The 23,947-nt window shown below is 42.8% G+C and overlaps 1 protein-coding gene and 1 pseudogene across 1 annotated transcript in view; one reads left to right on the top strand and one right to left on the bottom strand.

The window, feature by feature from the left end:
- The window catches only part of Dock2 (dedicator of cytokinesis 2), a 405,024-nt gene that overhangs the window by 19,240 nt on the left and 361,837 nt on the right, over positions 1-23,947 (top strand). The window contains exons 2-5 of the mRNA XM_060363865.1: positions 8,813-8,896; positions 21,535-21,575; positions 22,581-22,636; positions 23,388-23,484. Of these exons, the coding sequence (XP_060219848.1) occupies positions 8,813-8,896; positions 21,535-21,575; positions 22,581-22,636; positions 23,388-23,484 (278 nt within the window). The remainder of the gene's footprint in view (positions 1-8,812; positions 8,897-21,534; positions 21,576-22,580; positions 22,637-23,387; positions 23,485-23,947) is intronic.
- On the bottom strand, positions 12,003-12,122 carry LOC132646634 (U4 spliceosomal RNA; annotated as a pseudogene).

Genomic DNA, 23,947 nt, shown 5'->3' on the forward strand with positions numbered 1-23,947 from the left:
TTCCCCTCCTTCTTTTGGGACATTCCTAGCTTTTTAACTTCTACAAACTCTATGACACAAACACACAAAAACCAAAAAATTCGAAACTAGGATCCACATATGAGACAAATGTGGGGTATCTATATATCTGAGCCTGGATACTTCACTCACTCAGTATAATTTTCCAGCTGCAATCATTTCCCCAGAAAATTGCATCGTTTCACTTTTTTTTATAGTGGCCTTAGATGTACAAAGTTTTTAAATTTTTGGTGAAGTCCAAATTTCCTCTCTCTCTGTTGTTGTTGTTTTGTTTTTGAGGCAGAGTCTTTCTGTGTAGCCTTGGCTGTCCTGGACTCACTCTATAGATCAGGCTGGCTTTGAACTCACAGAGATCTGCCTCCCTGGGTGCTGGGATTATAGGCATGCACCACTCTGCCTGGCTTCTTTTTGTTTTATTAAAATAGGGTTTCTCTGTGTGGCCCTAGCTGTCCTGGAACTTTCTGTGCAGACCAGACTGACCTCGAATTTACAGATATCTGTATGTCTCTGCCTCTGAGTGCTGGTTTTAAGAGCATACACCACCACTGCCAGGCCAGCTTTCTACTGGTTTTTAAAATAACAGATGCTTTTTTGTTGCTGTTGTTGTATTTCTTAGTTGGGCTTATAATGAAACACCATCACCAAGGCAACTTATAAAAGAGAGCATTTAATTGGGAGCTTGCTTACAATTTCAGATGCTTAGTCTATGGTCATTCTAGTAGAAAGCAAGACAGCAGGCAGGCATGGCACTGGAGTAGCAGCTAAGGGCTTACATCTAGACCAGTAGGTACAGAGAGTGAATGAGACTGGGTCTGGCATGGGGCTTTGAAATATCAAAGCCCCCACACCTCCTCCAACAAGATCACACTTTCTAATCTTCATAAACATTCTACCAACTGGGAACCAAACATATAGATATATGAGCCTATAGGGCCATTCTTATTCAAGCCACCACATTATATATTTTAGAGGCCATGGCCAACCCAGCTCATGAAAAATTATCAATGTGTTTTCTTCCAATAGTTTTATAAATATGTGTGATTTTTATGTATTTTGAGTTAATTTTTGGAGGCATAATATATGCACCTGTTATAATTAGAATATGAAATGCCCTCTACAGACTTACTTGCTGAAAACGTTGTCACCAGCTAAATTTAAAGAGTGGTGTTAAATTTAGAGAGTGGAGCCTACCTGGAGGTCACTGACAGTGGTCCTTGGGGACTATTTCCTGTGTATGGCATCTTCTACCTCACTCTCTGCTTCCCATCTGTTGTGAGGTGAGTGGCTTCTGCCACATCCTTCCATTGCCATGGTGTTCTGTCTCACCACAGACCCAGAGACAACAGAGCTAAGGGCAGGGAAGGAAACCTTGGAAACCATGAGCCAAAATGAAGCTGTTTGCACAAGGTATTTGCCACAGAGCAGGAGAGGTTTGACCCGTGCAGCAACTGATTTCTTTTCCATCTTCTGGGTGAAGCTATTCTGTCTGTTGCTAGTAGCTTGTTGATATCTTTTAATCATAAAATGGTGATAAATTTTGCAAAATGCTTTTTCTTCATTAATTAACATGATCATTCAACTTGTTTTTTCTTTATGCTATTGACAGAAGTGTATTTCTTTTATTTGTTTGGATATTGAACCGTTCTTGCATTCCTGGGGAAATTCCTACTTGGCCATGGTGTCTCTTAATATGCTGCTAGATTTCATTTGCTGATCTCTTGTGTATTCATGCACTTATATTCATGAGGGACACTGGTCTTTGCTTATAAATTCCTTGTGTTAATCTGAGAGTACCCACACTGATTTGTGAAGTATTTATTCCTTTTTGTTTTGTGGAAGAGTTTGAGAAGAATAGGTATTAATGTTTCCTAAATATTTTATAGAATTCATACTGGAGTGACATAATATTGTGCTTTCTTCTTTGGACACTGCACATGTATGTGCATGTATTCTGTATGTATGTGTTCTATATTCATGTGGGTTTTTACACATGTGTGTTTGTGCATGGGCAGTGACCAAAGGTCAGTGTTGGATGTCTTCTTCAGTTGGTTTTCACCTTACTTCTTTTGGAGAAAGGTTCTTTTCTCAACCTAGCTCATTGACTGAGCTAGCCTGGCTTGCCAATGAACTCAGGGATCTGTCTCTGCTTCCTCCACTGGGCTCACACATGTGTGGCATACTTGCCTTTCTACCTGGGTGCTAGAGATTGAAGCTTAGGTCCTCATAATTGTTCCGTAGGCACTTTACTAACTGAGCTAGCTCCACAGGCCTCTCAGGAGGTTTTTGATGACTGAATTTATGTTTTTTTTTTTTTTTTCACGAGTCAGCATTAGTACTTTTGTTTCTAGGGACACATCCATTTCATCTAGGTTTCCACATATTTTTTATGTACATGTGTTGAAAGCCTTCTCTTATGAAAAGCTTCATTTTTTATTGAGTTCACTATAAGGGTCAGTAGGCAAAGCAGTAGGTAGAGACAATCTGCTTACAATCACTTTCCTTTCTGAAATGTTGGCAGTAATGTCCTCACGCTCATTTCTCATTTTGATAATGTGAAGCCTCTGTTTATTTTTAGTCCACCTACCTACCTATTTATCACTTCAGAAACAAACTCCTGGCTTTGTTGTTTATTGCATTCTATCCTCTAGTCAACTTCTAATTGTTTTAATTTGTATTATTTTCGTGTTTGGTTTGCTTTTCTTTTATCAGTTGCTAAAAAGTAGAAATATAGATAATTTGAGTTCTATGTTGTGCTTCCAGGTAGATATTTACAGCTGTGAAACTTTCTAGTCATGCTTCTGTGATATTTGAGAGCTTTGGCGGGTTGTTTTCATTTTAATTTGAAAGATTTCCTAATTTTTCTTGTGAGTTTTTTTAGCCATTTTATTTTTTGCCTGTGCTTTTAAATGATCCTTTGTGATGTTTTTCCACTTTTGATTTTGATATGGATCTCTAGCTTTATTTCTCTGTGGTCATAGAAGATACTGTTCATGATTTTAAGCATTTTTAACTCACTGAGACTTGCAGTGTGGCCTAACTTGTGATCTGTGGAACAGAATGTCCATGTATTTTGAGAATATGGATTCTGCTGCTCTGGATATAAGTGTTTTGTAGATGTTGGCCAGGTCCAGTTGTTGTGGTATTGGTCAATACTTCTGTTTCCCTCCTGACTTTGTGCCTAATTTTTTCTTTTCTTTGCTTTCTTTCTTTCTTTCTTTCTTTCTTTCTTTCTTTCTTTCTTTCTTTCTTTCTTTCTTTCTTTCTTTCTTTCTTTCTTTCTGTTGTTGTTTTTGTCTTTGTTTTTCTAGACAGGGTTTCTCTGTGTAACAGAACTCTGGCTTCCTGTTCTGGATTCGCTTTGTAGACCAGGCTGGCCTCAAACTTACAGAGATCTGGCTGCCTCTGCCTCCCATGTGCTGAGATTAAGGGCATGTGTCACCATGCCTGGTGTACCTAAGTTTTCCTCTCTTTCTCTCTCTGTATCTCTCTCTCTCTCTCTATCTCTGTGTGTGTGTGTGTGTGTGTGTGTGCGTGCATGAGTATATGTCTGTCTGTTTCTCTCTGTCTCTGTCTCTCTCTTTCTGTCTCTGTCTATCTCTTTGGTTTTTCGAGACAAAGTTTCTCTGTGTAGCTTTGTCTGTCCCCGAACTCTCTGTGTAGACCAGACTGGCCTCAAACTCACAAAGATCCACCTGCCTGTGCCTCCTGAGTGATGGGATTAATGGCATGCACCACCACTGCCCCGTTCTAAGTTTTTTACCCATTGCTGACAGCAGGCTAATGAGATCTTTAACTACAATCATAGGACTGCCTGTCTCTTTAATTGAATCACTGTTTGCTAATATGCTTCACTGTTCTTTGGTTAGGTACATCTATATTTGTAACTGCACCTGCTTAGGGTATGGCCCCTTTGCCAGGACAGAATGTTCTTTTGTCTAGTTTATTAAAACTTCACTTGAAGTCCATCTGTCTAATATTAGTAAGCCCATCATCATCCCTTTTTGCTTCCTGTGAGTGGAGGACATTTTCCCTCATCCTGTTTTACATCAAAACTGCTTATATACCTAAAGCTCTGGAATGTCTGGAAAAAACATGTAGGCAGATTGGGATTTTTTTTTTAATGCTTCATGCCACCCCTTTCTTTATAAAAAAAAATTAAGTGTGTGTGTGTGTGTGTGTGTATGTGTGTGTGTCTTTGTGGGTTAGTGCATGTGAGTGAGTACCCTTAGAGGCCAGGGAGGGAGCTGGGTATTCTGGAGCTAAAGTTATAGGCATACGAACCTCCCTAACTAGGTTCTCAGATCATCTCTGCAAGAGTAATATGTGCTCCTAACTGCTGTGCCTCTACTCCAGTCCCAACAACCTCTGCCACTTGACAGGAGGGTTTAATCTCCATGGAAATTTTGGAGTAAATGTAGATGAGAAGACATCTTCCCTTTATGTGGCTGTTGGCTTTTATGTTTTTGTTCTTGCTGTTTCTCAGTTTTCCGTTACAATTTTGATTTATACTTAATTATTTTTCCTTTTGTTATTTGTGCTTTAACATGGGTTTCATTACTTCAAATTCACGCATGTGTCTCTTTAGGCTTTTTTTTTTCTCATTTTCTCTCTTTTGTACTTGTCTGTATTTAATTTTTTCAAAATTAGTTTTCCTCTTTTTTAATGTTTTAAAAGGTGTTTAATTTTTTTTTTACTTATTATTTTTATGTGTAAATATTTTGCTTGAAAGCCACATATGTACAGTGCCTAGAGAGGCCAGAAGGGGGCGTCAGATCTCTTTGGCACTGGGGTGATAGATGCTTGTGAGTTGGCATGTGAGAGCTGGGAATCAAACTGGAGTCCCCTGGGAGATTAGTCAGTGCTCCTAACTGCTGAGCCATCTCTCCAGCCCCTAGAGTTGTTTTGTTATTGGTTAGCTTGGTCTTTACAATGAATTACATTTGTTTACAACAATCTGGTCAGAGCTGATATTAACTGTATTCCCAGAGTAGAAGGTATGTTCTCCTTCTGCACAGCCCTGTAGCATAACCCTTTATGATACCTTACAATCATCTCTTCATATTATGCGCCCATTATCATAGATGAATAATTGTTATTTTATGCATTAGTATACATTGAACACATTATACATCAGTTGTATTAATTCATAGATATAATCTATTAGTCATGGGTCCTATTTTCTAATTCGGTTTGGCCATTACTTAATTTTCTATTCATTTTTGAAGGAGTTAGGAAATTGTTCATTTGTAGATTTTTTTCTTCTCCCTTTAATTCTCCTAACTGCCTTTATGATTTCTAAAGGGAAACCCCATATTATCTCGTTAAATTCCCTTGTCCAGAGTGATTTCTTTCATTGCTGCTCTTTAAAATTCTTCGTTCATCTTTGTTTGAAGCAGTTGGATATAAACGTGTCTCAGAGTGCCAGACTTTGAGTCTATCCTGCCTCCATTTCCTTCACTCCTTGCTATGATGACTTCTGTCTCCTATTAAGGTTGGGTGGTTTCTGGCCATTAGTTCTTCAAAATTTTTTCTGCCCATTTTTCTGTCTTCTCTCACTCTGGGGCTCCCATTATAGTATGTCATTGTGTTTGGCTGCAACACACAGGCTTCTGATCTGTCTACTTGGGTTTGCTGCTTTCTCTTAGTGCTTCATCTTGGTCTGCTTTGATCTCGGCTGCCCTGTCTTCCAGATTACTGATTTTTCTCTCCTGCTCTCAACTCTGTTCTTTGATGATTTTTTCTTTTTTATTTATATTTTTATTAATTACAATTTATTCATTTTGTATCCCACCTGTAACTCCCTCCCTCTTCCCTTCCCAATCTCACCCTCTGTCCCTCTTCTCCAACCATGCCCCTCCCCCAGTCCACTGATACGGGAGGTCTTCCTCCCCTTCCTTCTGATCCTACTCTATCAGGTCTCATCAGGAGTGGCTGCATTGTCTTCCTCTGTGGACTGGTAAGGCTGCTCCCCCCTCAGAGGAAGGTGATCAAAGAGCAGGCCAATCAGTTCCTGTCAGAGACAGTCCCTGTTCCCATTACTATGGGGCCACTTGGACACTGAATTGCCATAGGCTACCTCTGTGCAGGGATTCTAGGTTATCTCCGTGAATGGTCCTTGGTTGGAGTATGAGTCTCAGAAAAGACCCATGTGCCCAGATCTTTTGGTTCTGTTGCTCTCCTTGTGGAGCTCCAGTCCTCTATAGGTCATACTATTTCCCACTTCTTTCCTAAGAGATTCCCTGCACTTTGCCCAAAGTTTGGCTATAAGTCTCAGCATCTGCTTTGATACCCTGCAGGGTGGAGTCTTTCAGAGACCCTGCTAGCCTCAAAAAATATTGAAGATGAATTTTTTTCGCCTGTATTTGCTGTTGTCTCTGTCCAGAGTTTCTACTGGGTTCCTTTGTGTAATGTTTTTGAGGTTAGTTATCACTATGAAACCACACTGGCCTCCCTCAAATCTTTGATTCTCCTGCTTCAGCCTCTGAGTGCTAGGATTGTAGCTGTGCACTGCCGTACCCAGCACCACTTTTATAATTTTTATATCATCAGTGATGTTCTTTACTTCAGAGCCATCATTCTTATTTCCTTTGCTTTCTGTCCCATTTTCCTGCAGTTCTTTAACTATATGTCAGACAATTGATTTAACCCTTCATCTCCTAAGTCCAGTATCTGTCCTTTCTATTGTCCAATTTTCTCTTAATTTATTCATTTCCATGAACTGGCTATACTTTTTTCCTTCTTAACATACTCACAATTTTGAATGGAAAACTAGATGCTCTGAATATTATTACTATAATGTGATAGCTACGGGAGGCAAGTCCTACTTGACCAGAGCCTGTGGTCATTGTTTGACATGGGTGGTAGTATTTGGATAGTTAGTAGCTTTATAGAAATGTTTTTATGAAAACCGAGTTATTTGTTCTGTGTAGTCACTGAAGGAAAAGGAGATGAAATCCCGTGTGTGCAGCTGCCTATGTATGCTGGCATGCCTTCAGTGCTTACTTAGGTCTTTGCAGCTAGGCTCAGGCTGACATCCTGCCTGCACGGCTGCTGAGATTCACAGAGCTGAGTGTTCATTCTTACATTCTCCACCCCCAACTCTAGCCTATTCCCACATTCAAACACAGCCCTTTAAATTCCTTGGTGTAGGCGGGTGTCTTTCCAAGCCATTGTTCTTCGAAGTATTTCAGCCCTAATCCTGATTTTCCAGGGTTTGTGGAAGACATTTTTTCTTGTTCTTAAAGTCTTTGCCTGGTGAGTCAATTTAGTTGGCTTGTCTCTAATGTTTTTGAGATTGGCTACTGTAGAGTTGCTTCTGTAAAGGGTTGTTCTGAGCTATAGCTATAACAGCAAGCTTTTAGTGTGGTCACTCAGGGAACACACACACACACACACACACACACATATCAAAATTTTTTGAGAAAAGGTCCTTCTGCTGTTTACAGCTCCAGGAACCTATATCAGAGTCTCAGGCAGCCATCAAGACTGCCGTTGCCATGGGGAAGGAGAGTACTACAGAGAGGCTGCACTATCCGCCCCTTCCCTGCACTGGCATGGGCCATCTCATGTGCCAAGTGACTGGAGAAGTCTCTGACAACTCCTGCCCCTAGGTACTAGCAGTTTGGATGGGAATGCATGCTCCTTTGGTGGCTTTTGCATTTTCTTTTTCCTGTGCTGGGAACTGAACCCAGGACCTTGTGCTTGCTAAGGAAATGCTCTACTACTGAACCAAATCTCTAGCCTGTGAGTGGGAATACGTTCCTGAATATTAAACACTCATCCATGAATCCTACGACTATTAGGAAACAGTGTGACTGTGGCCTGTGGGAAGCCTGGGGTTCTGTTTTGGTGACTCTGGGTTGATTGTGGTTGGGTAGGAAACAGGTGAGGTGTTCTGTATTACTTCCTTTTGTTGTGACAAAATGCCTGATATATTGAGAGGAGGAAGGTTTCTTTTGGTTTACAGTTTCAAAGGAACTTCTGCCCACCATAGGGGAAAGGCACAGCAGAGTGGCTCAGACTCTGGTGGTGGGAGTTTCTGGTGGTGACTTATCATATCTGGATGGACCAGGAATCAAAGGCTGAAATTAGAGAAGGATGTAATCAAAGGCCCATCCCTAGTCATCTGTTTCCACCAGCCAGACCCAACACCCTAAAGGCTCACAACCTTCAAAACACTGTCACAGTCTGGTGACTGAGCATTCTAACCATGAGTCTATGAGGGGTAATTTAGATTCAAACCATCATACTTATTAGACAAGGATGATTGTATAAGTAATGGAGTAATGGAGAGCCCTTCATGTCGGGATTTTGTTTCTGAGAGGGAGCAGATAGGGAGCAGAAGGTAGCCCAATTTAGTGCGTAAGAGTATGGAAGCTGGGTTAGAGTTTCCTGGCATTTCTTGTCTTGATGACTTTGGCCAGAATGTCTTCATTTTCTTTGCTGGGCTCACAGCTCCTGCCCGTCATGGGTTGCTGTGAGGATGGAAGGAGAAGATACACAACCCCATGCCTGGAAAACAGCAAGAGGCCAAATGTGTGCATGGTATAAATAGCCTCGTGGTCATCCAGGCTACCGTACAGGCGCAGGATCCAGGTGTGGGAAGAGGTCAGGCTCAGTTTTTGAGTGGCTCTGGATCGATGGTTGAAGTACGAAGTTGGCTTCTGCATGGGCCTTCTGTAGCCCATGTGGGTTTCACACATGTGAGACAGACTCAAGGCAGAGGCTACAGTATGAAGCAACGAGTAAAGGTACCTGGAGGTCTTCCTGACTGTCTCCATGTTCCATTTCACAGCCATCTACAATTTCCAAGGCAGTGGGGCCCAGCATCTCACTCTACAGATTGGCGATGTGGTGAGAATACAGGAGACCTGTGGAGGTGAGTCAATATTGCCTATGTGCCCCTCAGATGCTGGACCCCTCATGGAAGGACCCCAGTCACTTACAGTACTCTCTCTAAACACGCACATGAGTGACATGTTTAAATACATCTTGTTAATTTAGTACAGTCAGCCCTCTGTGCCCACGGGATCTATATCCATGGGCTCAACCAATTGCAGACAGACAATATTACACCAACAATATGTATATTCAGCTCCTGTCATTACTCCATAAATGGTACACTATTATTGTTTACATGACATTGCCATGCATTAGGTATTAGAAGTTGGGAAGAAATGATTTAAAATATGTGAGGACCTCCATATGGTTTATGTAGATATGACACCATTTTATATAAGGGGCTTGAACATCTGTGGGCTTTGGTGTCTGCAGGCCTTCCTGGAGCCAATCTCTCCAGTAGTCTGAGGAATGACTGTAATTAGAGTTTACTGAGCAACAGACAACAAAAAGTGCTTTATTATTTTAGAGATGTTAGTTTCATAACAAAGGCCTAACTGGCTGATTTGATGAGCGCTATGCTCGGCGTTTGCCACAGTCAGGGGACCATGGGGCTTTGGGCCTGTGGGTCTTTCTAGATGTAGTTCTTCATTAATATGTACACTATTGTAAAGAAAAACAAGCATCATCAAGATTCAGGAGGGTGTGATAAATTATCCTCCTGACTCCAAGTGAGAGGCTGTGCCACACAGCAGTGTTATATAAATGCAGCTCCAATGGATCAGGGACTCAAGCCAGGGCTGTGTGCTGGGTAAAGTGGCAGCTCTTTCCTCCCCTAGTCACCCTGTCATGAAGCTAAGTGTATATTAAGTTGGATCTATCCATGGTGGTGGTGGTGTGCTTCTTAACATTTGCTCAAAGACTAATGGCCTTAGACTCCTGAGACAGGCAATTGAAAATGAACATCATCTGTGTTTCTTACACACTTGATATTATGGGCAAGTCTTGTGTATAATGACTTAATGAATTTGCTAATGTGTCACGGATGATTAGCAGACTGTCTTATCCCTTATGGCCTAACTGAACTTCCTGCCTGCCAGGCAGACCTATGACACCTCCTGCAAAAGACACAGAATATAAGGAATATATGTTTCCTGTGACTGGCAGGACAAAGGAAGAAGAGGAGACTGGCCTGAGAATACACGGCCTGTATTCTCCGGCCATGTGTCATCTCCCAGAGAATCCAACAGAGGAGGCCCTGGAAAGGAGTGCAGGATGGTAGGATACAGGCATACTGCAGGGTGGGCCTCTGCTGGACACAGAAGCCAAGAGCCACCTAATTCTTCTCATCCTGGAGGGCACAAAAACCTACCTAGTCCTCACATCAGGCCACTGGCTAGATAGGGTCCTTTGCACTGCTGGATAAGCTTCACGAGGCTTCCCAGGCCATGGAGCCCCAGCTCCCTCTGCAGATTTGTGCGGTGATGCTTGCACATGTATGAGAAAAGCAAAACATGACTTTCATTCAAACACCTACAACTTCCCAACCCTGAAACACAGATGGATACAGAGCTATTCATAAGTAAAGCACATACACACAAGCATACACAAATTTACAAACAAACAGGTATGCATACAAACAGATGCAAACCAAAGAACAAGCAAATAAAAAAGCCCTTTCTTTGACAAGGGTATTTTAGTATTTCATATTTCAAGCAACTTTTAAAGGAGTGCCTTAAGAGAATCCTTTAATGAGACCTGCTTGCATGTGTTGTATTCTTTGACAGTATTTTTTGTTTGTTTGTTTGTTTTGTTACATCTAATAGAGAATCATTCATTGTTCAGTGGCCAGAGCTGAGAAACATCCTAGCCTTGGCATTTTGAAGCTTTTTGAACACAGAGGGGATAAGCTTGATGCAGGGAGTGGGCGGGCTGAAAGGAACAAGTTAGCTTTACAGGTCTCTTTATGAATTTTATACCCCATGTTAAACTAAGTTCTCTCAGTACTTTTCCAGAAAGCAGAAGGACATGGACAAAAGGGAGAAGCGGGCAAATTGAGACAAAATCCAAGGGCCCACCCTGTAGTAAAAGAGTGACCAGGCGCTGGTAATTGAGAGATAACATTGCCTAGCAGCCAACCCAGATGGCCTCAATACTCCTCTCAAATAGCCCCTGACCTTTGACCAAAGGCCCACAGCTCTGCTTCTCATGTCCAAGGCAGGATTGACTGGACCTGAGCACCTAAAACCAACCAATTATTTTAAAAGTCAACTATAGGGTGGTTGACCCTTATCCAATCCTGTGTAGCCAAGACTGCAATACCTGAGCTTCCCCGTGCTTTTTCCTTTAAAAACCCAAGGCTTTTGTCTCTCGGTGCTGTTCCTCACCAGTTTGGAGGGCAGCCCCATTGTGCAATGGCTTGAATAGACCTCTTGCATTTACATCAATTTGGTCTTCTGAGTTCCCTTCATCTACCTACCCAGAAATGAGGCTCCTACTGGGCCTAATAGGGGGAATGGTGAGGAGTGGGTGAGTGAGGGAATGCCTTCCTATAGACTTGGGCCCGTTATTCTAAATTTGCCACGCCTTCCCACAGCACAGCTCTCCTTACAGTGCTGCCCAAAGCTTCACACGTCAAATTCTACCCTTGACAGAAAAACTTTTAGAGTTTTGCTCTCTTCATCAGTCTTTATTTATTATAACATATCTATTTACACCAAAATAATAATAATAATAATAATTTTAAAATGTCCTAAGAGGTTAACAAAGGTTAACTTTGGGTGGCTGGAAACTTTGCACTTTGTGTGCTTCGGTTGTTTGAAAAGCATTTGAATCAGAAAAGTACTTCCTCCTTTGACCAACTAAGAGATCTTGGCTCAGTGACTTCACGTTTCTCACTCAAAGAGTTATGATCACACAGCTCCTGGGCTTGTTATCTGAATTTAAAAAAAATAATAATAAACAAAAAATAAACAAATAAAAGGAGGGGGGTAAGGGAAGGAGTAAAGAGAGAAACAGCGTCACATCATGCTTGACTCAAGAATGGTGTTTTGTGTTCCTTCTCCACATCCAGTAGAGCTAGCTGCAAGGGGATCTGGATGAGTACGTGCCTTTGCAACATGGTCCTTGGTGACTTAGAAGCTGAATCTTTGAGTGCCTAGAATGGATGAGGCTAGCCCCGTCTTTGCTCAGTATTATGTTTTAATTAGCAATAATCACTCCTCAGATAAACCTCATTGGCTTCGATACTGCCACTGGGCAAAGCTAGTATTATGTTTTAAATTGGATTTGTCTTCTTTGAATTCATGTGAAGGTCCAATCTCTGAAGTCTTGTGCTAATGGTATTATAAGGGTGGAAACTTAACTTTGGTGTTTTTAGGTAAGGTGTTTGGAAAGTAGAGTCATAGGATGGAGGCCCCATGAGTGAATTATGGAAGCTTTATAGGGAGTGGGAGAAAGACCCAGATACAGAGAAACATAGAGGCTGATGTGATATGCCAAAGAGGACCCTCACCAGAGGCTGCAATATGCTTTGAATCTCTAGAATCATGAGCTGTAAATATCTATGCACTAAGTATACTCAGTAAGAATGTGCAAACACAATTCTGACTGGGGGCCTTGGATATCAGTGGGGTTTATTATAGAGATAACATGTTATGATACAAACTCACATAATTCAGAAGGGCTGATATCTTTCCAAATATTTAGTGACATCCAAAGACTTCAGTGTCATATCCACTGTGATGCTCACTTCCCTCCCTTCCAAAGATGCCAAGATGCCTCTGCTTTAATGCTCCTTTTTTTTGGAGACAGAGTCTTGCTGTGTACCTCTAGCAGGCCTATAACTGGTTGTGTAGACCAAGCTGACCCTGAACTCATAGAGACCTGCCTGCCTCTGCCTTCCAAGTGTTAGAGTACAGAAGATGCTGAAAGAACGACCCCAGACCCAAGTAGCATGCAAACAAAAGACATTTATTCTGCAGAAGACCAGCATGCTGGGACCACCATCCAGGCAAAATGGCGACCCTAAACAAAGGTTCACGTGTCTTCTTATAGGGAACTTGGGGAATTTCAGGGACAGGTAGGTCATCTTTATTGTGATTGGCGCAGGTTAAAAGGAAGGGTACAAGTGCATCTATGATTGGCTAGGGCTAGCTAGAGCCTGATTACGAGTTGGGGGCCCTCTAAACTGGTCCAAACAGGCCCAAACTGGTGGGTGGCAAGGAAATCAGAAGGGTTAACTCTTGACTGGCTTTGAGAGACCAAAAAGATTAAAAATTAGCAGCTATTATTAATTAAGGCCTGAACTATGTGAGTGGAGAAGTCCAGCCATGCCCTAAGGGAAAGAACCTGCCTTACTGCATTCTTTCCCCACCCACCAGAGATACAGTTGCTAGGAAACTGGTCCATCCCCCTAGGGAGGGACACCAGAGCATTAATGGTCTGGGACCTTCCTATAGCCAATCAATTCAAAATGTAGCATTTTGACCAATAGATGCTTGCCAGGCAGGAATTGACCCTGCCTTGGGCATGCTGGGAGGGACCAAAATCTTTAAATCACCCAACTAACCTGAGCACGGGGCTCTCGGCTCTCACCGCTTCGTTGGTAGGGGGTGTGAGCCGGAACTGCAGCTTGTAATTTGTAATAAAAAGATCCTCATGTGGTTTGCAACAGACTCGGCTCCTTGTGGTGGTCTTTTGGGGTATTGCAATTCGGGCACAACAGCTTGAGTCCAGGTGGTCTGTGGGCTACATTCTTGTATTAAGAATATTCTGCTACAAGATAAGGTAAGGCTGCCCAGAACAGATGTCCCTTCCCATTTTTGTGGTTTCTTGGGTGGGAGATTTTACGATCTTGTTCTTGAAACTTAAGGTCTGGTCCTCTCACAGGTAGCTTAGGATCAGAGGCCCAGGCTACTGTCAATCCCAAAGGTGGGAGGAGAAAGACCACTGACTCAAATCATTGGGACCAAATTAATTAAAGAAAGCTTTTTAATTTGTGTACATGGGTTACCTCCCCCTAAGGTGAGGTTGGAGAAGTTAGCACTGGATATAAGAAAGACTAGGATGCTTTCCCCAGGGTCAGATGATTGTTCAAGGTTCCTGAATAAACTGCATTGGAAAAAAAAAAAAAAAAAGAAAGATTTTATAGTTCAGGGGTAGGGAGTTTCCAAATAGGGAATTTGGCACGCAAGATAGGCAGGCTTAGAGGAGCAGAGCATATGCATAACAAGTCAGTTCTTCCTGAAACAAAGAGCTAGTTGCAAGGTGGGCATCATATCAACAGGCAGTCATATTATCTTTTGAAACAAAGGTAGGATTGCAAGGTGGTTATAAACAACTTTTTGAAACAAAGATATGCTTGCTGTTTCCTGAAACAGGCAGTACAGAACCATTTGAAGTTAAGGTTACAGTTGGGGCATAGCCCAATTCTTGAGAAAAAGAGGTTTAAACCATAAAAAGAAATGAACCTAGTTTGTCTTTACTATAAGATGGCTTTTATGCTCAAGATGGAGGCAGGCTAGACCATGCCTAGCTGTCTCCTAGACCACAGTGAAGTGTGTTCTCCTGAGGTAGCTGGACTTACGTAGAGTCTTCTTCATAAGGCATTTCCAGGGAATATGTGTCCCACACTGAGTCATTTGCATTCCCTTAGTCATGGCTTGTCTTTTGGAATGTTGGGAAAAGTCATATTCCATTTACTGATGATTGCGGATATCAGAGTGGTGGGGTCTATCCTAGTAGGAAAGGGGCATGGTGCTTGGAGACTCTAAGAAGTGTTTTGATTTCAGTAAAATAAGGTCAAGGGGAGGGGTGAGAGGAGAGCCTGCTGGGAGATCTTTGGTTGTCTTAAAGCAAGGTGATGTCCTGTTTCCTACAGAGATCATCCAATGATTCTGTTCTGAGGATGCAGTGTTCTCACCTGGCAACATCAGCAGCTCTTTAGAGCTGGCAGATGCCCACGCCTACAGGGCTGTGTAGCCACAAAGAACTCCGGGTGGGTGGTGAAGGCTTGAATCTACAACATGCAGAGAGGGGCACACCAGAGCCCACAGCACCTTTTCTACTAGCAACCTTGTCAAGGGTGATCATGACCAAAACAATGGGGACATTGTGAGCTCTTCATGGGGGATCTTTTAAAGCACCACTTTGCCAGGAGGCCTCCTTTGTTCACATCTGTGCTGGAAGCAGCTGGGGATGAAAGGGACTCTATTGTTTTGAGGGTGCGGTTCCACACTCTGGCTTCTGAAACCCAGTTTTCCTGCATTGTGAATGAGGGTGGAGCTGAGATGCAATGAACTTGAAATCTGCCTCATTTATTCTGTTGTTATGGAAATATGTTGAAAGGACATCAGTAAAAAGAAGGGTATTCTAACTATAGGTTCTGATAACAAAATAGAAAACAAGCTGGATTATGTTAGTTTATTATAACTTGCTGGATTATGATATTGGTTTAATTACTTTCTAAAAGGAGATAGTATCTACTAGCTTTTTTAATATCTCTCTTATGGCAGACATGGGAAAATATCTCTGAAAATTTCACCTATGATTATTTCTATTCAACACTTCACTTGTCGATGATCTAATCCAAGCTTTGATTCCAGAGTGCACACCCGTTTAAAATACATACATTTTATTATGTACAGTATCCATGATGCTGTGGAATACAAAGTGTGAAATGAAATGATTACTACAGTGAAAAAAACTGACATAGTTTTCTGTCTTCATCTCACAGCTACCCAGTTTTTGTTACTGTTTTATTAATAGCGGTTCTCATTCTGTACATAACATTCTAGATGTAAGGTTATGGGACAAAATTAAATAAAGACAATTAGGTGTATGACAGATCTTATATATAAAAGACAGATCTTATATATAAAAGAGGTTTATTAGGTGGATATATATTAGGTGGATATATATATATATATATATATATAGAGAGAGAGAGAGAGAGAGAGAGAGAAGGGAGAGCAGGGAGAGCAGGACATGATGGGGGAAAGAAAGAGAGAAGGGGAAAGAGAGAGGTGCTGCCCCATAGAGAAAGGACCAAGAGCGACCACATGGCCGGCTGGTCCCTTTAAGGGGCAAGGTAACCACACCTTCCAGGTGTGGCACCTGGCCGGTGATACTTGATGACATTATAAGTTGCTAGGCAACCCAGAAGCAGGTTTTATTCCCAAATCCTAACACTAGACGTCTTCACCTTACGTATCTACCACTTTGTAACTTCTGACCTTTATCTGTTCATTTCCTCTACTCCTCCATTCCTTCAACCCCCTTCATTACCATGGCTTTATTTTCTAGCTTTACATATTTGACTTTCTTATTTTGATTTTTTTTATTTTTGAGGTTATAATTTAATTACACCTCTCCCTTCTCTTTACTTACTCCAAGCCCTTCTATATACCCCTCGACACTCTTTTGCAAAATGTTGGCCTCTTATTGTATACATATTTGCATACATATGTATGTATACATAGGTGCATGTATATATTCTTAAGTATACAGTTCATATACTGTTACTTGTATATATGTTTTCGGGACTGACCCTTTGGCACTGGACAACCGATAGGTGTGCTCTTCCCTCGGGAAGACCAGCTCTCCCACTCCCAGCCTTCCTCAGTTGCCGGTAGTTCTTTTTGTAAGCCTGAGGCCTCTGTGGGCTTTTCCTTCTCCACTTTGGCATGTCCTTTGGTGTCATCCTTGCTCAGCTCACATTTGAGCTGTCATGTTGGTGAGACTGCATGGACATAACTTCTGATATTACTAGGAGACAGAATCTCAGAGCAAACTCCTTGATCCTTTGGCTCCTCGTTGTTCTTAGATTCCACACACAGATGAGGTCGATCGTAGAGTTTCCCCGCCCCTGACATGTGCTTATTTGACTTAGCACATCACCCAGGTTATGGCAGCTTGCAGAGTGTCCTTTACAAAGGCTGAGAAGTATTCTGTTTGTATGCCTCAATTCATACACCTCAATTTCTTTGTGAATTCATGATGGGTGCTTCCTTTGCTTCTTGACTTTTATGAAGAGAGCTCTAGACTATTGTGAACATGTGGGCACAGATTTCTTTAAGAACTGAAGATGTCTTTTCCTATGGTAGGTGTCTAGAAGAGAGCTTGTTGGCCTTGTGGATTCATCAGTAATCACCAGACTGTTTTCCATATCCATAGCATTTGTACTCACCTGTCTTCCTACCCCCAGAATACTTTCTTTCCTTTCCCTCTGAACCCTTGTCAACACTTATTACATTTTGAGTGCTTGAAAGTATCTTTCCTAAGAGTCACCAGGCAGTGTCTCATATTGGTTTTGAGTTGCATTACCCTGATGACTAATAATCCCAGCAAGTTTTTCTATTCCCCTTGGAAGTTTTATATATTATCTGGAGAAATGTCTTATATCCTAAATGGAGTGCTTGCTTTTGTACTATTGGGTCACATTTAAGTCCTTAATTAATTTGGGTATTTGCCCTTTATTAAGCAAATAGTTTGCAAATATTTTTTTTTCTTAGTCTCCAAGTTACCGTTTAATTTTGTTCATGATTTTCCTTACTGTGTAGGAGGCTTTGAATCAGAGCCCATACTCTTAACCTTTGATCAAATACCTTCTATTTGATCTTGATATTATTATGTATCTCAATACAGAGGAAACTAGAAGCACTCTCAGGTACTCACCACTCAGGTAAATAGTAATATTCTTGCTTCAGATATCTCTTAAAAATACTCAGATGTCAGCCAGGTGGTCATGGTGCATGGCTTTAATCTTAGCACTGGAGAGGCAGAGGAAGATAGATCTCCGAGTTGGAGGCCAGCCTCATCTACAGAGTGAGTTCCCGGATAGCCAGGGCTACACAGAGAAAGCCTGTCTCAAAAGAAAGGAAGAAAAAAAACCAAAACCAAAACCAAAACCAGACCAAAACAACAACAAAAATAGAAAGCAACCCAAAAACCTCAGATGTGATTGAAACCCACAGCTTACTATTCCCAAAGTCTTGTCTTTCCTTTTGTCAACACGAAAGCCGCAGTTATCTTGAAACTGGAATGTTTTCTTCCTGAACAAAATTCTGTACCTTATGGATGTATTCCTTTATAATCATGTTACTTACTTATTTGGAATTATGTGTTTGTGTGTGTTTGTATGGGAATGAGCACTTGGGCACAGATGCCCACAGACACCAGCAATCTCAGCCCCCCTAGAGCCAGTTATAGGGTGTTGTGATCCCCTAACATGGGTGCTGGGACCCAAACTCAGGTCTTCTACAACAGCAGTGGGTGCTGTTAATTGCAGAACTGTCTCTCCAGTCTTTATAATCATGTTTAAAAAATATATTTGTGACAATCCACTGAGGAGAGGTGTTACTTTTCTCAGATGAAAACCCTGAGGCTTAAGTGACATGACCAAGTGTTATGCTGCCTAGAAGGTGCCATCCCTTTTTTGGAATTCTTCAGTGTGGGTGGGGTTGGGGGGAAAAGAGGAGGAATGGGACTTCCCAGACAATTCAGGGGTGAGCTGGAGACTCTGCCCAAATATTCTGCACATGGCTTTCCTCCTGTCTCTTCATCTAGTGGCAGAGACCGGGGAGAGTGAATATCCTTTGTAAGATGGAAGGTACCATACAGAAGGGCTCCACCTTTATGACCTAAGTATGCCCCTAGGGTCTCACCTCCCAGTACCATTACACTAGAGATTATAAATTTGACACAGGAATCGGAGGATGGGCAAGTGATTGTTTCATGACAAAGGTTAATAAATCTTGATGTTATTGAACTCAAAGCAGCATTCAGGTTTAACAAATCCAGGACTGGATAAGGGCTGTGTTATAGAAACTAATTTTGATCATGGCCCCCTCCCTTCTGGGGTTTTGGCAACAGTTTCTGCCCATAAAGACTTGGCACAGACATGGAGGCAGCTGACAGCAGACCCAATTAGGGAATTGACATCAGAGTTAAGAGTTGGTCAGCAGGCCTGAGAAAACCTGATACCCATCTTGATGATGTTGCTAAGGGTGTTGGGATCACACCCCCTTCTTGTTTAATGGTGATATATCTGTCCCAAAGATTACTTTGTTCTAAAGATCTGTTCCTGAAAATAGGTAACCTAGTGTATTTACACAGCATACATTAGGGGCATAATTGGTGCTGAATGAATGTAAGCTTTGGAGGCAGAATATGGATTTGGGGATGAGAGTTACCCAGGAGCAAGCAAAGCTTTGAGAGTCAGGAGACCTATAAGATCTGCACATATGACTGAATCTCAAGGGTGCACAAAGCCGAAGTCCTTTGGCCCCATTCTGACGGGCACCCCGATAGAGATGTGGGCACAATTTGAGTGTGGACCATTGGTTCCCTATTAGTTGAGGAGTCTTAAGGACTCCGGCTTTGAGCTTGCAGACTACAACTGCATCTCGTGTGAGCTTGGCTCAGTACATCAATTGACATGTTTCAACTTTGCCAGCTAAACAGGAACAGAATTCCAGTCTACAGGATTCCTGTGAGTGTGACAAGAGAGAACATATATAGTGCTTCATTATGAAAGTGATTGTGAATGGTAGCTAGTAACAATAAAGGTCATTGTTTACAGTGAATACGAGTAGAATTCAAGAGCCAGATGCTTAGGTTTAAATTTCAAGCTGTGTGACAATCTGCAGGCTGCTTATTCCCTGTGCCTTTCTGTTTTCAGTCACAAAACTGTCATCAAGATTCATCTTTAACTTGGTAGGCAAGTGGTCTGCCACTGAGCTCCATACCCAGCCCACTAGACTGAAAGTTTGAAATAACGAAATCAATGCCTTTCACAAAGTGGCTGACGTATAGAAAACACTTAGAAGGATTAAACCCTCTTGTCCACTGTTAATTATTTTCTATCGTAACTGGCAAATGCCTAGAAGCAACTAAAAATAGAAGGTGGCACTTTGTGAAATAGAAGAGCTTCCATCCCAGAAGTCCTCAGTTGCAGAGTAGCTTGGAGATTAACTTTGGGGGGGCCTCTGTTGAGGGGAAGATGGCAGTATTAGATGTGAGGATTTAGCTATGTCAACCTGACACAACCTAGAGCCGTGTGGGAATACAGTCTCGGTGAAGAGCTGCCACATTGGGTTGGCCTGTGGGTATGACACTGTGGGATTGCTTTAATTAAGTTAATTGATGTGCGGAGACACAGTCCAGTGCGGGCAGTTGCATTCCCTGGGCCGGGGGATTGTGAACTGTCTAAGAATGGAGAAATGGAGCTGAGCGTAAGCAACAAGAAGCATGCCCGTGTTCATTTCTCTCTGCCTTCTGCTGTGGACATGATGTGACTAGTTGTCTTAACTTCCTCCTGCTTTGTCTTCCCCACGTGCTAGACTTGGAATTGTGAACCAGAATACCTCCTGCCCCCCAAGTTTCTTCTCATGGTGTTTTTATCACAACAGCAGGAATAGAACGAGCGCCCTACAAGACCACTAAACTCCTTCCCCTAAGACTAGAGGTGGCTTCTTCTACATCCACACATGCAGTAGTTGAATGACTCTGAAAAAAGCGCTCACTATCTCTGCGTCTCGGGTAGGCTACTCAGCTGTACAATGGAATAATGATGATTCCTGCTCCATATGGTTGTCAAGAAGATGAAAAGGTTTAATGTAGAATAGCTCCTGGAAGGACGCTTTCATTCCAAGCTCCAGAATCTTCCTCCCCAACTTCCCCAATTTCCCTTCTGTTTTCTCTGTGTTCTTTCTCTTTCTCTCACTTTTCCTCACTCAAAATAGGATCTCCATGGATTACCGTGGCTTCAGAACTTCCTTTAGATGCTGACCTTCAGCATCTAACTGGGAGGGTGACTTTGCACTTCAGTCATTTTGTGGGGGAGAGCCGGGGCTTGTGAGGATGTCTGTTGAGAATATATTCTGCTACAATCTGTCAGCCCAATAATGAGGGTCTGTTAATGAGGCACTTGGCAGGTGCTTTTTATTTACAAAGATGACAAATGCCACCACGTGGCTATGCTCCAATCATTTCAAAGGCCAGTGGACTCATTACGGCACACTGAACTCACGCTTATTTTGTCAGTCATTTGCATTTCTGTTAATTGACCTATTTATTTATTTTTTACAGTTCTGCAAATTTTAAAGGGTCCTTTAAAATTTCTATCCCTCTACCTGTTCACAGACTTCAGAAAATCACATATTAGGCTTCTTTTGCTGCTGTCGGCAATGTCCATATTATTTTATTTTAAGATGATTGTGCAGGTCCCTGAGCCCTCCCGTGCCTAAGAAGGGACTTGCAATCATGTATGTGACCTCAGGCAGGTAAATGAGGAAAGGATGGCTGGGCCTGTGGGTTTGACACATCTGTGTGTGTGATGGATGCTGAGGCTTCTCTCCAAAGGCACTTGTGACCATGAGGCAGAGCGCACTGGTGGCTTCACCAAAGCACTTTATTTCTCAAAAGGAGAAGGGGATCCTCATCGGCGTGCGAATGAAACCCTGCACCTGTAGATGTTGCTTGGAGACGATGGCAACCAATACAACATATGTCATACCGAGGGCTCCTATGTTTGTCCCGTATGGCAAGACTAAAGCTGATTGCCGCCATTTCTTGGCTAGGTGAAGATAAACAGACAAAAGCTGAAAAAAGACAAGTTAACAAAAGATACAGCAAAAAGTGAGAGAGAGACCTTTGCCTTTTGTTTTCTTTTTGCAGACTGGTACAGAGGGTATCTCATAAAGCATAAAATGTCACAGGTAAGGTCACTTTGTTTCCATCTGGGACAATGCAGAATGTCTTCCTCTCCTGGTGACTCTTTCCCTGTATTGCTCTTCAGCAAAGTGAGCCTGCTCCTTTCAGGATCTACAGTCTTGGCTCCTAATCCTGTGTCTCACTGTATATGCTCTGTCTCCACTTCCTCCTCTTTTCCCATTTTTAAAGGTCGTCTCTGGCACCCTCTTTTCCCTGCAGCCTTTGCTGACATGCCATTTGCTTATGATTTCCCTTTCTGGGGTCTCCAGGAAATAGTGCACTTTATAGTTGAAGCCAGTCTCTGCCCCTTTCTTCAGTATTGTGTGGGCATTCACCCATCTCGTCTGTGACATGGAAGGACAGGCCTAGGTGCCCTTCCAGATGGCAATCTCTCTGTCATGCCATCTCCACTACAGCAGGCACTTGCTTTGCCCATTTCATTCTCTCAACTGGTGTGCAGCAAAGTGACCACGCTTGGAGAAATCCCCAAGCAATTGACAAAGCTCTCTTGTCATCTGGGCCATGGTTATGAAGCATCTTCAGGGGCACAAGCCTGTCCTGCCCTCTCGGAGGACAGTGAGTTAAATCCAGGGAGGAGAAGCCCCACACCTCAAAGCCAAGGATTTGCTTCATACCCAGGACTCCTCCCAGTTAAGGGATGTTGCTTCCCTGGAAATGGGCAGCAAAGGGAGAGATGAGCTCTTGTCTTGGCAAGTGAGGGGCTCAGACCCCTGTTCTATTGATCTCCCTTCTTGCCCACCTGAGAGGACAGCTGCCCATGATGGTACTGAAGGATCCTTTGGGATGTAAAGTAGAGAACACTAAGACCTACACATATGGGTTTGGAATCTGTGCCTGCTCCATCTGATTCTTGGATTAGTCCTTGGAAGTTTGGTGATTTCAAAAGCCAGAGGCTTAGTAGTGGTGGTTGGGGGCACTGGTAGGACAATGAATTTGTTGTTTTTCTATGATACGTCATCCATTCTCTCTTTTTTTTTTGTTCCCTACAGGGCATTTTTCCTACATCCTTTATCCATATCAAGGAAGTGACAGTGGAGAAAAGAAGGTACTTATGGGGCCCTGGTGAGAAACTCAGTTGGTAAAGGGCCTGCCTGCAGGGGTCCCTGGGCCCCCTGGCCCCCTGGCCTAGCCTGCTTGCAAGGGCCAGGCTGATGGGAGACACAGTCTCAAAACAAAACTAAAGCCACAAAATGCAAAGGGAGGGGGTTGCCCCTGAGGAAAAGTCCCTTGGGGTTCTCTGGCTTCTACGTAAAAGGTACATGTGTGGACACTCAACTTCCCCTACCCCCCCCCCCCCACACACACACCACGTACTTAGGTTCTTTGCCAGGCTGGACTTTCCTCATGGATGCCTTTGGCTTTGGCCGTCTGAGCTGGCAGATATGCTGGGCCCAGCTCATTCAGCTGCTGTGTGGCTGTGTGTATTTGTGTACTCTTTCTCTCTCCTTCCTTCCCTCATCCCTCTCTCTCTGTCCCTCCCTCCCTACAAGGAGCTAATCCTAACTGATTCTAACAGGACTCTGATTCTGAGGGAGGATTAGTCAGTTTGAAGAATCTGACTTTTCACTAGTAGCTGCCTTTGGACCTTATTAGAGAAGATTTGACGTGAGTAGTGAACATGAGGGGCCCTCCCTCTTAAAAGAGGACATTTGAACAGGAGCCCCACATATTTGTGTGATTGCTGCAGACAGTGGGGCTTCAACAAGCCTCCTCTCCCTAACTGCAGAGCTTCCAGAACTTTCTCTGTTTTGTCCGGGTCTCAGCTCTACCTCACTTTTCTCTCCAACCCTAAATAGAAACATAGAGAACATCATTCCTGCGGAAATCCCTCTGGCACAAGAAGTGACTACGACGCTCTGGGAGTGGGGAAGCATCTGGAAGCAGCTTTATGTGGTGAGATTCGACCTGCTCCCGGGACAGTCCTGCTGCTTTCACTCAGGCTTATGCTTGCATTTAGCCCGTGTCTCAGTGGAGCTTGGAGACACAGAAGAGAGAGCACACACTGTTATGTATGAGGACATTGAGACCCAGAGAGGTGAAGGACTTTCTTTGAGGCCACACAGCTAGCAGTGACAGCTATAATCAATAAAGGTCCAAGTGGGAGCCTTGTGTCTTAAAACAGGTGCAAAAGCTCTTGAACTTGGGTTTGTATAGGGATTGCCTTAATGTCGGCTTGTAAAATAAATCCTCCAGGTTTAGGGACCTGCCCCTTTAACATTCTCAGGGGATTCAGTTTGGTGTTCTGCTGACATTCTGAAATATCCTCTTGTCATATATTAATTAACCGATGGCTATTGCCTTCAGATCTGTGAAGAAGCTTTGACCCTGAACAAACAAAGACTGCATTTCATGTGTT

This window comes from Meriones unguiculatus, chromosome 11 (assembly GCF_030254825.1).
Source record: "Meriones unguiculatus strain TT.TT164.6M chromosome 11, Bangor_MerUng_6.1, whole genome shotgun sequence".
Lineage (NCBI taxonomy): Eukaryota > Metazoa > Chordata > Mammalia > Rodentia > Muridae > Meriones > Meriones unguiculatus.